Source organism: Ranitomeya imitator, chromosome 1 (assembly GCF_032444005.1).
Source record: "Ranitomeya imitator isolate aRanImi1 chromosome 1, aRanImi1.pri, whole genome shotgun sequence".
In the NCBI taxonomy this organism is placed as follows: domain Eukaryota; kingdom Metazoa; phylum Chordata; class Amphibia; order Anura; family Dendrobatidae; genus Ranitomeya; species Ranitomeya imitator.
Window position 1 is genome coordinate 855,879,791 of NC_091282.1, and position 17,370 is coordinate 855,897,160.

The 17,370-nt window shown below is 44.5% G+C and overlaps 1 protein-coding gene across 1 annotated transcript in view; it reads right to left on the minus strand.

The window, feature by feature from the left end:
* The window catches only part of UNC13A (unc-13 homolog A), a 381,474-nt gene that overhangs the window by 306,378 nt on the left and 57,726 nt on the right, over positions 1 to 17,370 (minus strand). The window contains exons 3-6 of the mRNA XM_069741790.1: positions 12,364 to 12,463; positions 12,167 to 12,284; positions 10,151 to 10,274; positions 379 to 452 (exon numbers count right to left, since the gene is read on the minus strand). Coding sequence (XP_069597891.1) covers positions 379 to 452; positions 10,151 to 10,274; positions 12,167 to 12,284; positions 12,364 to 12,463 — 416 coding nt within the window. The remainder of the gene's footprint in view (positions 1 to 378; positions 453 to 10,150; positions 10,275 to 12,166; positions 12,285 to 12,363; positions 12,464 to 17,370) is intronic.

Below are 17,370 nucleotides of genomic sequence, written 5' to 3' on the forward strand. Positions count from 1 at the left end.
GAACTCATAGTGACCTGGAGAATCATAATGGCAGGCCAGGTTTAGCATTTAGTGAACTTGCTAAAAAAAAATCCATAAACAGTTGTTGGATTGCACTTGCACTTTTTTTTGCAATTTCACCACACTTGGAATTTTTTCCCGTTTTCGAGTACACGATATGGTAAAACCAATGGTGTCGTTCAAAAGTACAACTCGTCCCACAAAAAGCAAGCCCTCAAATGGCTCTGGGAAGAAGGGAAGCGAAAAACAATCGCAAAAATGAAAAAGGGCTGCGGCATGAAAGGGTTAACGGTGATGGATATTCATTGCTCAAAGAATTAGTATATGGTAAATAACAGCACTTTTCATTGATCTGAATTAACTATTTACACCACTTACATCATCCTGATCCCGCATGGCATTCAGCTGTTCAAGTTTTTTAGCCCAGTAGCGAGCCTCCTCTTCAGGAATATCTAAAAGAATGTGATAGTTTTATTTGTTCATATACTGTAGTCAAATACATTTGTAAATTATCTAGTCCAAATTACCAGTGCAACATTCATATTTATTACATCGCTACATATTTCTTTTGCTGGCAGATGACAAGTTTCTTGACCTTAGCAGAACAAAACTCTGCAGCGACTTTAGGCTACGTTCACACTAGCGTTTCCCGTTTTGCGTCGTGTTTGCGTCGGGCGACGCAGCGGCGACGCATGCGTCATGTGCCCCTATATTTAACATGGGGGACGCATGCGTCTTTTTGTGCTGCGTTGTGCGACGCATGCGTCTTTTTTGCCGCAAGCGTCGGACCAAGAAAACGCAACAAGTTGCATTTTTCTTGCGTCCAAATTTTGGCAAAAAACGATGCATGCGTCGCAAAACGCAGCGTTTTTGCGTGCGTTTTGGTGCATTTTAGCGTGCGTTGTGCGTTGCGTCGCCGACGCAGCGGCGCACAACGCTAATGTGAACGTAGCCTTAGCCAAGTAGGATGAAAAAACACCCTTTTTTTAAGTTGGGTGATTCATGAAAAAGCTAACACTGCGCATGAATAAAAGAACACCTAATCCACAGTGAAGTATGGTTGAGGCAGCATCATGCTTTTTTTTTACCAGCTGAAACTATGGCTGTGACCAAGCAGGAAGGAATTATGACCAGTTCCAAATATCAGTTAATTTTGCAACAAAATCTTCAGGCGTCTGCTAACAAGATGAATTTCACTTTCAGGACAACAACGAACCAAAGCATAGCTCCAAATCAACAAAATAATGGCTTTACCAGAAGATGATCCATATTTTGGAATGGCCCAGCCAGAGCCCTGACCTGAATCCAATTGAAAAATCTGTGGGTTTAACTGACATGATCCGTTCCAGGGTTTAATCCTGTCTGCCCTATTTCCGGGCGGATCATGTCAAGGGTTAACTTTGCTCTGCCTCATTCTGGGTTCAGGTTTGCTATTTAGCTCCTATGCATCCTGCTGGTGGTGTCAGCTATAGTTCTGCCTTCGGCATGTGAACCTGACTCTGGTAGCCCTTGATTTGTCCTGCTGTGATCCCTGACTTGCTGTGTGTCTGTTGACTCCCTCTGTGTGTCCTTTTCCAAGCGTCTCCCTGTTTGTCGGCCTGATTCTCTGGTTTCTGACTTGACTTGTATTCAGACTTGCTTCTGCCTTCTGACTTTGTCTTATCTGCTCATGACCGTTGCTGAACCTCCTGGCTTGTTCCTGACCACATGTACTTTTGATCCCTTTAGTACTTCTGCCTCTGTTTTTTGACTCTGCTTGTCTGACCACTCTCTCGCCACTTGGTGGCGCCTGAGCTGCTGCTCTGTGGTGCTTCTCTGTGTACACAGTCTCACTTCCTTCTCAAGCTCCCTCTGGTGAAGGTTGCACTATACTGCACCGCAGCAGCATGATATGAACTGAAAAGAACTGTACACAGGACATGCTCTCATAATCTGACAGATTTTGAGCACTTTAAGAAACAATATTAATCTGCATATATAGTAATAGTCTGCAGGTAACTAACCTTAAAATCCTACCCTTCTGCTACACTGGAGCAGCAGCTACATGGAGAAAATGAATTATATTCTCGCAGAAGGCGCTTGTTTCCAGTCATTGAGGAGGTGGAGGAAGAAGTTAGAGTCCCCTCTCACTATACAGTGAGAATGCTGTAATCACTCTCTAGCACTATGACTGCTTGTGTGGACAGTAGGATATCAATCTGTATGCAGGGGAGTGATTACAGCAGGATCACCCTATAGTGAGTGATGACTTTAACAGTCCCCCGCACTGCCCCTATGAATGAAAGCGAGCAGCTGCAGGGGCAATATAACATCACTTTCTTCCTGAGGTTGCTCTCCAGTAAAGGAGCAACACATGATTAAACACTATTTCATACCTCCCAACCGTCCCGGATCCAGCGGGACTGTCCTGATTTTGACAGTCAGCCCCGCGATCCCGGGCAGGACATTAATTGTCCCGCACTGGTTGGGAGGTATGTGAATCACCTGGTCGGTCAGCTGAGAGCTCCCTGCACCCGGCCAGCACAGCAGCACATAATGGCTGCTCTGTGCACAGGACCTGTGATGAGGTCACAGGATGGGAGGAGTCAGGGGTCACATGATCGGATTCGGGAGGAGGACCTCCGTGTACAGGACTTTGCTGGTTGCCATGGCGCCGGAGGAGGGTAAGGCAGCGTATGTGTGAGGTCAGGAGGTGTTTACAGGGTGGATGTAGCAGAGCCGTGTGTGTACGAGGTGTATGGAGCTGAGCCGTGTGTGTAAGGGGTGTACGGAGCCGTGTGCATGAGGTGTACGGAGCGCAGCCGCGTGTGTACGAGGTGTACGGAGCCGTGTGCATGAGGTGTACGGAGCGCAGCCGCGTGTGTACGATGTGTACGGAGCCGTGTGGAGCGCAGCCGCGTGTGTACGAGGTGTACGGAGCCGTGTGTACGAGGTGTACGGAGCAGAGCAGCATGTGAAAGGTGTACGGAGCGGAGCCGTGTGTGTAAGGGGTGTACAGAGCACAGCCGCAAGTACGAGGTGTACGGAGCGCAGCCGCGTGTGTGTGAGGTGTACGGAGCGGAGCAGCGTGTGAAAGGTGTACGGAGCGGAGCCGTGTGTGTAAGAGGTGTACGGAGCACAGCCGCATGTAGGAGGTGTACGGAGCACAGCCGCGTGTGTACGAGGTGTGCGGAGCGCAGCCGCGTGTGTATAAGGTGTACGGAGCACAGCCGCGTGTGTACAAGGTGTACGGAGCGGAGCAGCATGTGAAATTTGTACGGAGCGGAGTCGTGTGTAAGAGGTGTATGGAGCACAGCCGCGTGTGTTACGAGGTGTACGGAGCACAGCCGCGTGTGTGCAAGGTGTACGGAGCGGAGCAGCATGTGAAATTTGTACGGAGCGGAGGCGTGTGTTACGAGGTGTACGGAGCGCAGCCGCGTGTGTGCAAGGTGTACGGAGCGGAGCAGCATGTGAAAGGTGTACGGAGCAGAGTCGTGTGTAAGAGGTGTATGGAGCACAGCCGCGTGTGTTACGAGGTGTACGGAGCACAGCCGCGTGTGTACGAGGTGTACGGAGCACAGCCGCGTGTGTACGAGGTGTACGGAGCACAGCCGCGTGTGTACGAGGTGTGCGGAGCAGCGTGTGAAAGGTGTACGGAGCGGAGTCGTGTGTGTAAGGGGTGTACGGAGCCATGTGTACGAGGTGTACGGAGCACAGCCGCGTGTGTACAAGGTGTACGGAGCGGAGCAGCATGTGAAAGGTGTACGGAGCGGAGTCGTGTGTACGAGGTGTACGGAGCACAGCCGCATGTGTACGAGGTGTACGGAGCGGAGTCGTGTGTAAGAGGTGTTCGGATGAGAGCAGAGTGTGAAAGGTGTATGGAGTGGAGCCACGTGTGTACGAGGTGTACAGAGCAGAGCCACGTGTGTACGAGGTGTGCGGAGCAGAGCCATGTGTGTGCAAGGTATACGGAGCGGAGCAGTGTGTGCAATGTGTATAGAGCGGAGCCTTGTGTGTACGAGGTGTACGGAGTAGTGCCGTGTGTGTACGAGATGTATGGAGAGGAGCCGTATGTGTATGAGGTGTACGCAGCGGAGCAGCTTCTGCAATGTGTATGGAGCGGAGCGGTGTGTGTATGAGGTGTACGTAGTGCCGTGTGTACGAGATGTATGGAGCGGAGCCGTGTGTGTATGAGGTGTATGGAGCGGAGCTGAATGTGTACGGAACGGAGCCATGTGTGTTTGAGATGTATGGAGCGGAGCCGCGTGTGTATGAGGTGTATGGAGCGGAGCTGAATGTGTACGAGGTGTACGGAACGGAGCCATGTGTGTTTGAGATGTATGGAGTGGAGCCGTGTATATGGAGCGGAGCCGTGTATGCAAAGTGTACGGAACGCAGCCGCGTGTGTAGGAGTAGCTATGTGTGGCCATTATACGGTACGAAGTATCATGTGCGGCCAATATACAGTATGGAGCATCATGTGCGATCATTATACAGTATGGATAATCATGTGTGGCCATTATACAGTATTGAGCATCATGTGGGGCCATTATACAGTATGGAGCATCATGTGTGGCCATTATACAGTATTGAGCATCATGTGGGGCCATTATACAGTATGGAGCATTATGTGCGGTCATTATACAGTATGGAGCATCATGTGTGGCCATTATACAGTATTGAGCATCATGTGGGGCCATTATACAGTATGGAGCATCATGTGTGGCCATTATACAGTATTGAGCATCATGTGGGGCCATTATACAGTATGGAGCATTATGTACGGTCATTATACAGTATGGAGCATCATGTGGGGCCATTATACAGTATAGAGCATCATGTGGGGCCATTATACAGTATGGAGCATCATGTGGGGCCATTATACAGTATGGAGCGTCATGTGGGGCCATTATACAGTATTGAGCATCGTGTGGGGCCATTATACAGTATGGAGCATCATATGTGGCCATTATACAGTATAGAGCATCATGTGTGGCTATTATACAGTATGGAGCATCATGTGTGGCCGTTATACAGTATGTAGCATCATGTGTGGCCGTTATACAGTATGGAGCATCATGTGTGGCCGTTATACAGTATGGAGCATCATGTGTGGCTATTATACAGTATGGAGCATCATGTGTGGCCGTTATACAGTATGCAGCATCATGTGTGGCCGTTATACAGTATGGAGCATCATGTGTGGCTATTATACAGTATGGAGCATCATGTGTGGCCGTTATACAGTATGTAGCATCATGTGTGGCCGTTATACAGTATGGAGCATCATGTGGGGCCATTATACAGTATTGAGCATCATGTGCGGCAATTATACAGTATGGAGCACTGTGTGGCCGTTATACAGTATTGAGCATCATGTGGGATCATTATACAGTATGGAGCATCATGTGTGGCCATTATACAGTATGGAGTATCACGTGCGGTCATTATACAGTATTGAGCATCATGTGTGGCCATTATACAGTATGGAGCATCATGTGCAGTCATTATACAGTATGGAGCATCATGTGCAGTCATTATACAGTATGGAGCATCATGTGTGGCCATTATACAGTATGGAGCATCATGTGTGGCCATTATACAGTATGGAGCATCATGTGCGGTCAATATACAGTATGGAGCATCATGTGTGGCCATTATACAGTATGGAGCATCATGTGCAGTCATTATACAGTATGGAGCACTGTGTGGCCATTATACAGTATGGAGCATCATGTGCGGCCATTATACAGTATGGAGCACTGTGTGGCCATTATACAGTATGGAGCATCATGTGCGGCCATTATACAGTATGGAGCACTGTGTGGCCGTTATACAGTATTGAGCATCATGTGTGGCCATTATACAGTATTGAGCATCATGTGTGGCCATTATACAGTATGGAGCATCATGTGCGGTCAATATACAGTATGGAGCATCATGTGTGGCCATTATACAGTATGGAGCATCATGTGCAGTCATTATACAGTATGGAGCACTGTGTGGCCATTATACAGTATGGAGCATCATGTGCGGCCATTATACAGTATGGAGCACTGTGTGGCCATTATACAGTATGGAGCATCATGTGCGGCCATTATACAGTATGGAGCACTGTGTGGCCGTTATACAGTATTGAGCATCATGTGTGGCCATTATACAGTATTGAGCATCATGTGTGGCCATTATACAGTATGGAGCATCATGTGTGGCCATTATACAGTATGGATCATCATGTGCGGCCATTATACAGTATGGAGCGTCATGTGTGGCCATTATACAGTATGGAGCATCATGTGCGGCCATTATACAGTATGGAGCATCATGTGCAGTCATTATACAGTATAGAGCATCATGTGTGGCCATTATACAGTATGGAGCACTGTGTGGCCATATTTTTTTGTTTATAATTATTCTTTATGAACAGTGTGATCAGCAGTGCTAAATGGGTGTGGTTGAGACGTGGATATGGGTGTGACTAGTGAATGGATGTGGTCAGAGGCGTGGCCTAAAATTTGCCGCGGCACGCGGCAAATCCCAGCTTCAAAAGTTGGGAGGTATGCTATTTACCTGCAGATAACACTATATCTGCAGTTAAATAGCATTTTTAATGGTGACAGGTTCCCTTTAAAACAAGAACAACTATATTATTACTAGATGGTAGCCCGATTCTAATGCATTGGGTATTCTAGAATATGTATGTAGTTTATTTATGAAGATTTTAGAATAATACATTGAATACACAGGATTCGGCCGGCCGCAACCAATTAGCACCTGTCGCCGGCCACGTAGTATATAGCACAGCCACGTAGTATATAACAGCCCACGTAGTAAATAGCACAGCCACGTAGTATATTGCACAGCTGTCATGCCGTTGCTGCCGCCGCCTCTCCCCACTGCAGCTCGCCGGGTGCGCGCGCGCGTCGCATTCAGCTCTGTGCGTGCGCACATCTGATTCCTCTGTTGGCGCTCTTTCCTGTCCTCTCCGTCATCCTGGAGGACTGTAACCCGGAAGTAGCTCCCATGCTGCTATGTAAACTGCTTCCTGCTGCTCCTCTGTGCCTGATGTTCATTTGTGTTTACAAGTGCTTCTGGCCACCTGTGGTCTCTGTGCGTTCCTAGCTCTCTGACTTTGGGTCTCCTCCGCCCTCTGCAGTGCCTGCCTGTTTCCTGTGTTCCTGCCTTGTTCCTTCAGTTCCTTTTCCTCTGCGGTACCTGCCCGGCTCCTATATCTTTTCCTTGCTCCCGTCAGCCTCGGTGTCTCCATTTTGTCCTGCCAGCCTCCGTGCCTCCGTAGCGTTCCCATCTTCTCCCTTGTCTCAGTAGTTCCTTTCTGTTCCCTCTTTCCCTTTGTGCCTGCTGTGTTCCCATCTGTTCTCAGTCGACCCTCCAGCTTCCGTGGCGATAGTCCCTCACGGGCCTGCCCCTAACTCTCCCTGTATAGGGGGCGGTCCACCTGGTCAGCTCGTCCGAGAGGGGTTCGTCATCACGGTCCAGTGGGTCCACTCTCCGTTTTTCACTGTTTGAATCTACATGCTCTAATAGGACTGCACTCGGGTGACATCCGAGTGCAGCCAGATTCTTACAGCGTCACAACAGCCACATAGTATATTGCACAGCCACGTAGTATATAGCACAGGCCACGGAGTATATAGCACAGCCCACGTAGTATATAGCACAGCCCATGGAGTGTATAACAGCCCACATAGCTTATAACACAGCCACGTAGTTTATAACAGCCCATGTAGGATATAACACAGCTCATGTAGTATATAACAGCCCACGCACGCAGTATATAACACAGGCCACGTAGTGTGTAACACAGGCCACGTAGTGTATAACACAGGTCATGTAGTGTATAACACAGCCCATGTAGTATATAGAACAGCCACGTAGTATATTGCACAGCCCACGTAGTATATTGCACAGCCCACGTAGTATATTGCACAGCCCACGCAGTATATAGCACAGCCCACGCAGTACATTGCACAGCCCACATAGTACATTGCACAGCCCACGTAGTACATTGCACAGCCCACGTAGTACATTGCACAGCCTACGTAGTACATAGAACCAAACAAGACAAAGTGTATGCATACAAATTGGGATCACCACAACAATTCAAAATTAACAAAATACAACTTTATTTAGGGAACATCATAATGATGTTCCCTAAATAAAGTTGTATTTTGTTAATTTTGAATTGTTGTGGTGATCCCAATTTGTATGCTTACACTTTGTCTTGTTTGGTTCTATATATATGAAGTATGCAGGTGGTGATCCCCTAAAGTGTACTATATATGCAGATGGTGTCCGCTCATTAAGCGTTTTTTTTGTATTGCCTACGTAGTACATTGCACAGCCCACGTAGAACATTTCACAGCCCACGTAGTATATTGCACAGCCCACGTAGTATATTGCACAGCCCACGTAGTATATTGCACAGCCCACGTAGTATATTGCACAGCCCACGCAGTATATAGCACTGCATACGCAGCATCAATAGTAAAAAGTTGGTCACACAGGGTTAATAGCTGCGTTACCGGAGTGCGTTACTCCGCGCACCGATGACGCTCGCATTAACCCTGTGTGAGGGTTGACTGGATTACTGGAGGGGAGTATGGAGCGGGCACTGACTGCGGGGAGGAAAGAGTGGCCATTTTGTTGCCAGACTGTGCTGATTGGTCGTGGCAATGGTTGTGGGCGTTTTGCCACGACCAATCAGCGACTTGGATTTCCATGACAGACAGAGGCCGCGACCAATGAATATCCGTGACAGACAGAAAGACAGACAGACAGAAGTGACCCTTAGACAATTATATAGTAGATTGGCTGGTTCTAATGTATTACAGGCTTGATATAGGTTGTAAATAACATAGCACAAGCAATAAATTATAAGGCCCATAAAAATTGCAAAACAAATTTATTTAAACAATCATAAAAAATTTGAAAATATACAAGTAATAAAAGGGAAATATCCACAGATTAGCCAATTGGGGAGCATTCCTGGATCACAAGATATACAGAATAATATAGATTCCATGTATGTCATATTAGCAAACAAATGTAATCACAAACTAATGTGAATGTATATATTGCTGATTGCACCAATGGACGTAGGAAGAAAAACAAATGAGATCTATACCAGGGGAAATTATACACAATATATCTTGAGTAGCATATATCTTGTGTAGCATTGAGCAAAAAGCAAAAAATCATACACACATGTTACAAGATGAATAATCATATACTCATGACCACATACGATTTAACATTAGGCTAAATTAATATCATTGGTGCAATCAGGGATGTACAGTTGTGCTCAAAAGTTTACATACCCCGGCAGAATTTTTGCTTTCTTGGCCTTTTTTACACCAAAACTTTTTCTCCACTCATGGTTAGTGGTTGGGTGAAGCCATTTATTGTTAAACTACAGTGCTTTTAATTTTTAAATCATAATGACAACCCAAAAGTCTTTTGTGGTAGATGTGGATGAGGTTCTTTATTTTCTCAGATGGTAAAGCTGCCCACTCTTCTTGGCAAAAGCCAATGTCATGCTAAACAGCCCAGGAATTTACAGTAACTGGAGACTTTTTGCCAAGAAGAGTGGGCAGCTCTACCATCTGAGAAATAAAGAACCTCAACCACATCTACCACAAAAGACTTTTGGGTTGTCATTATGATTTAAAAAGAGAAAACACAGTAGTTTGACAATAAATGGCTTCACCCAACCACTAACCATGAGTGGAGAAAAGGTTTTGGTGCTGTCATTCATATTCTCTGAAAAAAGGCCAAGAAACTTTTGAGCACAACTGTACACCTTCACATTAGTTTGTCCTTACATTTTGGATAATATGACATACATTGAATCTATATTATTTCTTATGTCTTGTTATCCAGGAATACTCTCCAATTGCCTCATCTGTGGTCAGTTCCCTTTTCTTATTAGTACATTTTCACAATTTTATGATTACTTAAATAAAGTTTTTCAATTTTTATTGGCCTTATAGTTTATTGCTTGTGCTGTGGTATTCACAATTTGTTCTTTATCTATGGCCTAGTTTACGGGATAAATAATATAGGTGTGTGTATATTTATTTAGGTTTGATATAAGTTAACACATTTATGTATATTACAAATTTTATTTTATTATCACAAGTTGATTTATTACCTAATGGAAGTTCAAATCGGGTGTCAAGCAGAATGCGGTGGAAGGTCGGGTCTTTGGTTCCACAGATTTCATTATCTGTCATTATAACTTGGGAATCAAGAGTCAGCCATTCCCCCGGGCCCTCCTGTGGGCAATTAGAAAATAACATTTAAGAACAAGTGTATGGAAAATTAAAAGAAGAGACTGATGTAACAAATTACGCGTCTCAGACAACCAATGCCCTTTTTCTATTACCTGAAGACAACGTAAAAGACAACATGCTGAGCATGCAATTCTTAGAGCATTAAAACATACCGTAATTTGTAAAAAAAAAAAGAGGACAGCTTTTAAGTAAACACTAAATGTACCTTATGAATTGTGATTTAACGATTTTCTGTCTGAAGAGATGCATTGCTAAGAAAATAAAAACTTATTTTCTAGGTCAGAAAACAAGTTTTAACTACTTTTGAACAGCCCAGAGACTTTATAAGTCTGAGCGGTCCATGCTTCTGCTTTGACATTCTAAAATGTCAATGCAATGTAAGGCTGGGTTCACATTGCGTTCTGGCCGTCCATTACACGGACTGCATTACACCGCGGCATAACGCAGTCCGTTAACACTGCCATTGAGCTCTATTTCGGGCGCATCGCTAGCGCACGCCCATAATGGACGTGCGCTAGCGATGTGCCGTCATTGAGTGAGGGACCCTGGGACGCGGGCTGCAGCGTTTCCAGGTCCGTCACCGCTAGCACAGATAGAGCATCTGCTAGCTCTATCTGCACTAGCGCGATGGCATGTCGGCACTTGCGTTAATGCAGCCCATTTAATGCATGTGTTGAATGGGCTGCCTTAACGCAAAGTGAACCTAGCCTTAACGCAATGTGAACCTAGCTTAAGCAGCTTGCATGAGATTGTGCAGCTGTGGGAGTGGAGAGCGAACTGTCACAGCCAGACTTCCTACAGAGAAGATAAATATGGTTTATTACCATGTCTGCCTTCTCTGTGTCTGTATAAACAGCGCTAAACTTGTGTATACAGATTACGGAACACTGACAGTGCTTTCTCTTCCGAACCCAGCGCTGGGTGTAGGGGAGACTATGAGCTCTGCCATACAGCTAATACGTTAAATCACACCTGTATCTGTGGCTAATATACCAGCCTCAGATACAGGTAAATCAGCAATAAAAAGAATGTATTAATATGTAAAAATGCTCCTCAGAGATCTTTATGGACCTCATGTTGGACAGAAAGTGTGATGTAAATGAAAAAAGCATAAAAACAAAGCAGAAAATTATAAACAAAAAGCTAAAAGAAATATAAAAATGACATAAAATTTAAACCCCATGTTTTGCAAAGAAATAATCATTTATTTGATCACCCGAACAAGAAAAAGTCTAAGGCTATGTGCACACGCTGGCAGATTACTCTTCAGATTTTTCCGGACTGATTTTGGTAAATCCGCAGGTAATCCGCACTGCGGATTTCCTGCAGAATTACCGTGGATTTACCGTGGTATTCCTATTATTGAGCAGGTGTAAACCGCTGCGGAATCCACCCAAAGAATTGACATGCTGCGGAATAAACAACGCTACGTTTACGCGCGGTATTTTCCGCAGCATGTGCACTGCGGATTTTGTTTTCCATAGGTTTACATTGTACTGTAAACTCATGGAAAACTGCTGCAGATCCGCAGCATCAAAACCGCTGCACATCCACAGCAAAATCCGCAGAGTGTGCACATACCCTTAGAGGTGTTGAAAGAGAATGGACAATAAAAACCTAAAATATGTCTGGTCAGGAATGTCATACTGTAAAATGGCCCGATCCTGAACGGTTTTAGAATCTAGAAGTGAGATGAAGCCTTCCGTATTTGGATTGTCTTATTTCTGACTGGTTCCTGTCTACTGAACCAAACTTATACCACCATAAAGCTAGATAGAATGCGAAGATTGAGGTACAGTACCACTGCGGAAGGAGTGGAGGAATTATGACCGTTCATATGACTGACCTCTGCACAACTGACTTCTGTAACATACCTCATTAGACTGTCTAATTGTTCTTAGTGGGATCCATACAGTCCCCACCATGGTGTCCCAAATCAGTCCTTTATTCCAGACTTCTACTGTCAGGCCTAGGTCCAGCCGGTTAATCTCACTAAGGACAGATACAGCCTCAGGTTATGACATGTACAATTTTTATTATTATGGAATACTTTTCTGTACTTTATACTCACAACATGAAGTCTTGTTCCCAGCAGGGAAGGTTCCCTCTTACTGCAATTGTTGTGCTCTTCACATTTTGTACTTTTAGTGTTACATAGGCATTGAACTTTTCTGTTAAAACATAAACATGTATAAGTTTTAATGTACAAATTAGTATTGTTTTTTTTCAAGTACTACTTGGATAAAGCAGTATTACAGTCCCCTGTAGAGGTAAAAAATCAGGAGGACCTCAATGCCTTTATTTTCAAATGGCGTTCACAAAGGTCAGATTCTCATCGGTGATAATAATAGTAAAAAGTGCGTGAAAATGAATAATATGTTGAGGTGAGAATACCCCCGTAAATGGATTCTCTGCAGTTTCTCATTGTACTTTTTTTATTAGACAGACTTAGAGGTTACCTCAGAGTCCGTGTAATAAAATGGTCAAATATTTTCTTTGTGGCCCTATAATTGACCTGTTATGTCATGTTGCTGAGGTTCTGGATGCAAAAAAAAGAAAGAAAAATGCATGCTGCGGGTGCATCCGATAATCGGACCAGTCTATGGGTGTGTAAAACATGGGACTGCACTAGGATGCCATCCAAGTGTAGTCCGACATCCACAGACCCAAACAATGGAGAAGATAGAGAAATTAAGTTCTCCTTCTTCTCCAGACATGTGATACGATTCGCATGCAAGACCTGTGATTACACTCGGCTCAATCTCAGACAAAAGTTTGATCCAAGTAACATAAGGGCTCATACTTGCGTTAAATACGGCCAAGTCTCGCATAGTACACCCGGCTCTGCTTCCGGTACTTGGGAGCGGAGCGTACAGCTCCATGTATTGCTATGCGGCCGCACACTCCTCTCTGGAGTGCCGGCGGCAGAGGCGGGTTTTAACTGGCGAGACTTGGCCGTATTTCACGCGAGTGAGTATGAGCCCTTAGCATAGTAGACCAGACTTTCTCACATGAGATAAATCTACGGCTGTGAGATTGACCGAGCCCTCATTCTTCTCAAAACTCCACCTAATGTGTTTAGTGGCAATGAGAGATTCCAGGCGATGAGACCAGGGCCGTCATCAAGGCATTACTGCACCTGTGAAGTATGGGGCCGATTGAGCAGAAGCAAGGAGGGGGACCCGAAATGAACGTGCATCCTTGGACTCATGTTCAGGTAACATCTATTGCCGTGCGTTAATAGTTAACTGGCGGCTGTGTTAATAGTTAACAGCCTTCAACCAATCACAAGCCAGCAGCTGATGTTGGAGCGCAAGTCGCTGGCATATGATGTTACTGCCATGCTCCTCAAATGGATGAGAGAGAGGACGCTGCTGGACTGTGAGCAGGTAAGGAAAAACCTTTTTTTTGTTACTTTTTTGCACTGAAAGCTGCAATATGGGGACAGGATGGAGACACATAGGGACAAGATAGGAGAACATATTGGGCAGAATGGAGACAAATAGGGGCAGAATGGAGACACATAGGGGCGAAATGGAGACACAGGGGGCGGAATGGAGATACATGGGGTGGAATGGAGATACATGGGGCAGGATGGAGATACATGGGAGAATGATAGAAAACATGGGGGAAAGATGGAGACACATGGGGAAGATGGAGACACATGAGGAAGATGGAGACACATGGCGGAAAGATGGAGATTCATGGGGGCAGGATAGGAGAACATATGGGGAATGAGACATGAGGGGCCAGAAATGAGACACAAGGGGGCCAGGATGGGGGACAATATCACTGTAGGGGCTAATTAAGGGATATTTTTAATGCAGTGATGTATATTATTTTTGAGGATACTATTTTCATTTGGGGGTCCTGTTATTGTGCAGAGCGACACTATGTCCCTCTTGTTTTCTTCATCTGGTGTGGTGTAGAAGATTGGGAAAAATTGTGGTATGTGCTCTGGAAGCGGTGCTCTAGATAACTGTGTTATTTTCTGCAGAGACGAGTCCTAGCTGGAAGAAGTGATGGTGGTCTGTGCTAGATGAAGATGAAAAGCAAAGATGAAGGAATTCAAATAGAGACTTCACTGGTGAATCTGTGTTATCTTTACATTTACACTATACATGTATACTATATAGTTTATACAGAGCTCCTGTGTACAAAGTCACTGGTGATGCCTGTATTACCTGTACACTGACACTATATACAGAGCTCCTATTTATAATGTCAGAGCATTAACTGTACACTAACACTATATACAGAGCTCCTGTGTATAATGGCACTTATGGTAATATTAGTATTGTGCTTTTTTAATTATTGATCAATATTGTAGTATTCAGTCACTATGTGGTGGTAATATGTGATCTGGTCATTCGTTCTTTGCATGTGGTATTATTCGGTCATTACGTGATGGTAATATGTGATCTGGTCATTGTTTGGTGGTATTTGTCCCTTGTATGTGGTATTATTCAGTCACTATGTAGTGGTAATATGTGGTCCTGCCATGGTGTGACAATGTTTGTCCCGTGTATGTGGTATTATTAGTCATTTTAAAAAATGTATGTGACACATTCCCTCAGAAAGCAAAATAAATAATAATATACCTAAAAAGAGTTTTGGACATTTTAAGAAATGTTCAGTAGGTTAGAGTAGAGTAGGGCCCGGCCAAAAGAGTCTATCTTGTCGTAGTGACGGCTTAAAAAATCTTTTGGCCAAAACAAAAAGCTGCTGGCTATGTATGTGATATGGCGTTCGATGGGAACTGTTAGTGTGTGATTGGTGAGGGCATGGTGCAGAAGTGGAGTGTTTCCAAGAGTGGATGGTGGGACTGTGGAAGGTTCAAAGGGTGGAGGCGGAGCCTGGGTGGAGTCTCAAGGAGGTTTGAAAATTTTGCCAGTATGGGGCCCTGAAATTCCTGGTGGCAGACCTACATAAGAAAAACCTAATGGCCATATGTAAACCACCAGCCATGGACACATTGGGCTGATGTACTAAGAGTGAATCAAAAGAACATCGAGGGGCATAACAACAGTTTTTAACAAAAATATTTTGGCATAGAAGCATTTCAATAGAGGTAAACTGTAACCAGGTTTTTGCAATGTAATCTGATAACAGAATGATATGGGAAAGATACCTTAATTCCAGTGATGTATCACTTTCTGGGCTTCTTGGTGTAGTTTAAATAAAATAACCATTTTATCTGCTGCAAATCTAGCAATTCTGTAATGCTGAGCTCTGTATACCCCCACCCACACCACTGACTGGCAGCTTTACGTGTACACTGTTCATAGGCAGAAAGCTACCAATTAATGGTGGAGGTGGTGTTATTCAAAACTACAGTAAGCAGCTTAGTAAGTGACACATCACTGATTCTCTGATGATCTCTGTCTCAGATGAGGTGGCTAAAACCTGGTGATACATTCATTTTATAGAAACATTCCAGTAATTTTCTTTGTACATGTAATGCTTACCCACCTTTAATATTTCAGCTGTTCAATTTATTTTATCCCTCCTTAACCACATCTATGCATACCTCTCTTCATTATAGGAAGTTGGATCATGTGATCCCTAATCCGACAAAAAGCTCAGTACATGCGCTAATGTGTGGGCAGGAAGAAGTCAGTCTCTGACTTCATATGAACTACAGGATGACATCCTTAGTTATCAAATCCCTCTCACACCCAGTTTTTAGACAGAGGTCCATGCTCGCTGTCCCTCTGTATGTCCTCATATGCAGATATAGGTAAAGACTTGGGAAACTGTAAAACTGTCTTTGGTGCCGACAGCGGACAATCAAAGAGCATTTTTCATTTTGTATCATGCTCTGAAAATAAAAAATGAAAACTGCGCTGTGATTGTGCCATATACACAGTACATCATTGGAATATGTAGTCTGGATAAGAGAAACCATACCACAGGGGAAGAAAAAGTCAAACGGCAGACAACGTGAACATGGCATTAAAACAGGTATACCCAAGAGCCTCAACATCATTCTTTAATGACAGCCTATTCTGCGCTATGTAGTTAGAACAAATAGCCAAAGTGCTCCTTTAAAGGGGTTGTCCATTACCAGACAACCTCAGCTTAATAAAAGCAGTGTATTCTCGCCTCCTGCAGCGGTGCCTTCTGCTTTGATGAAATATTGATGAAATGCAGCCAGAAGTGGCCGCTCATTGGCTACAGCCGGCATGCGACACAATAAGTCACATCACCACCAGGAACATCACTAGCACAGCGCCTCTGCAGGGGGTGAGTATCCACTGTTTTCATTGTAACTGTGGTCCTGGATTGATTAAACTATGGTTATCCAGTTATGGACAACCCCTTTAATTATTCCAAATAAAAAAAGTTTATGATTTATATTTTTTGTTGATACATACTGCATCATTTTTATTGTAGACCTGGAGTGCTTCCACTAATATAATAAATTCCCTGCCCCTAGTCTTGTACTTGCCAGCAGGCTTCGACTGGCCCACAGGAGAACACGAGAATCCTCCGGTGGGCCAATGTGCAAGTTTTTTATATGAGCAGTACTTGGCACTATGTACTTGAATCACTGTGTACAGACAAAGGCAGCATCTCATTCATTTCCCATTCTACCAAAATCATTGCTACAGAAATTTGTCATTGAGGGTAATGTCACATTTAGATGTAGTTGAAAAGTGGGGCCCTGAAGTTGGTTACTGGTGGGCCCTACGCAACCCAGACCAACACTGCTAACCAGCCTCCATCTTCATCCGTTATCGGCATCACCCTGGTCGGTCTTCTGCACTTTGTGACCTGCTGGACTGCTCCAGTGTTTGCTGAGTGTGCTGGATGTTGCTACTCAATGTAAGTCTATGAAAACCAGAAGGAGGCCAGAATGAGGCTTTCATAGATTTACATTGAGAGCTTGTGAATGTTATCGGTCAGTTAGGCACTGTGGTCACAATATGGCAGTTCGGGACCAGAGCGGTGCTGGGAACAGCAGAAGACAGCAGCTGGTGAATATATTAATAGGGGCAGGGAGCTTAGATTAGTAGCACCACACGCTCGCTGAAATTAAAAAATACACCGGAATGGTGCTTTAAAATAGTAATTA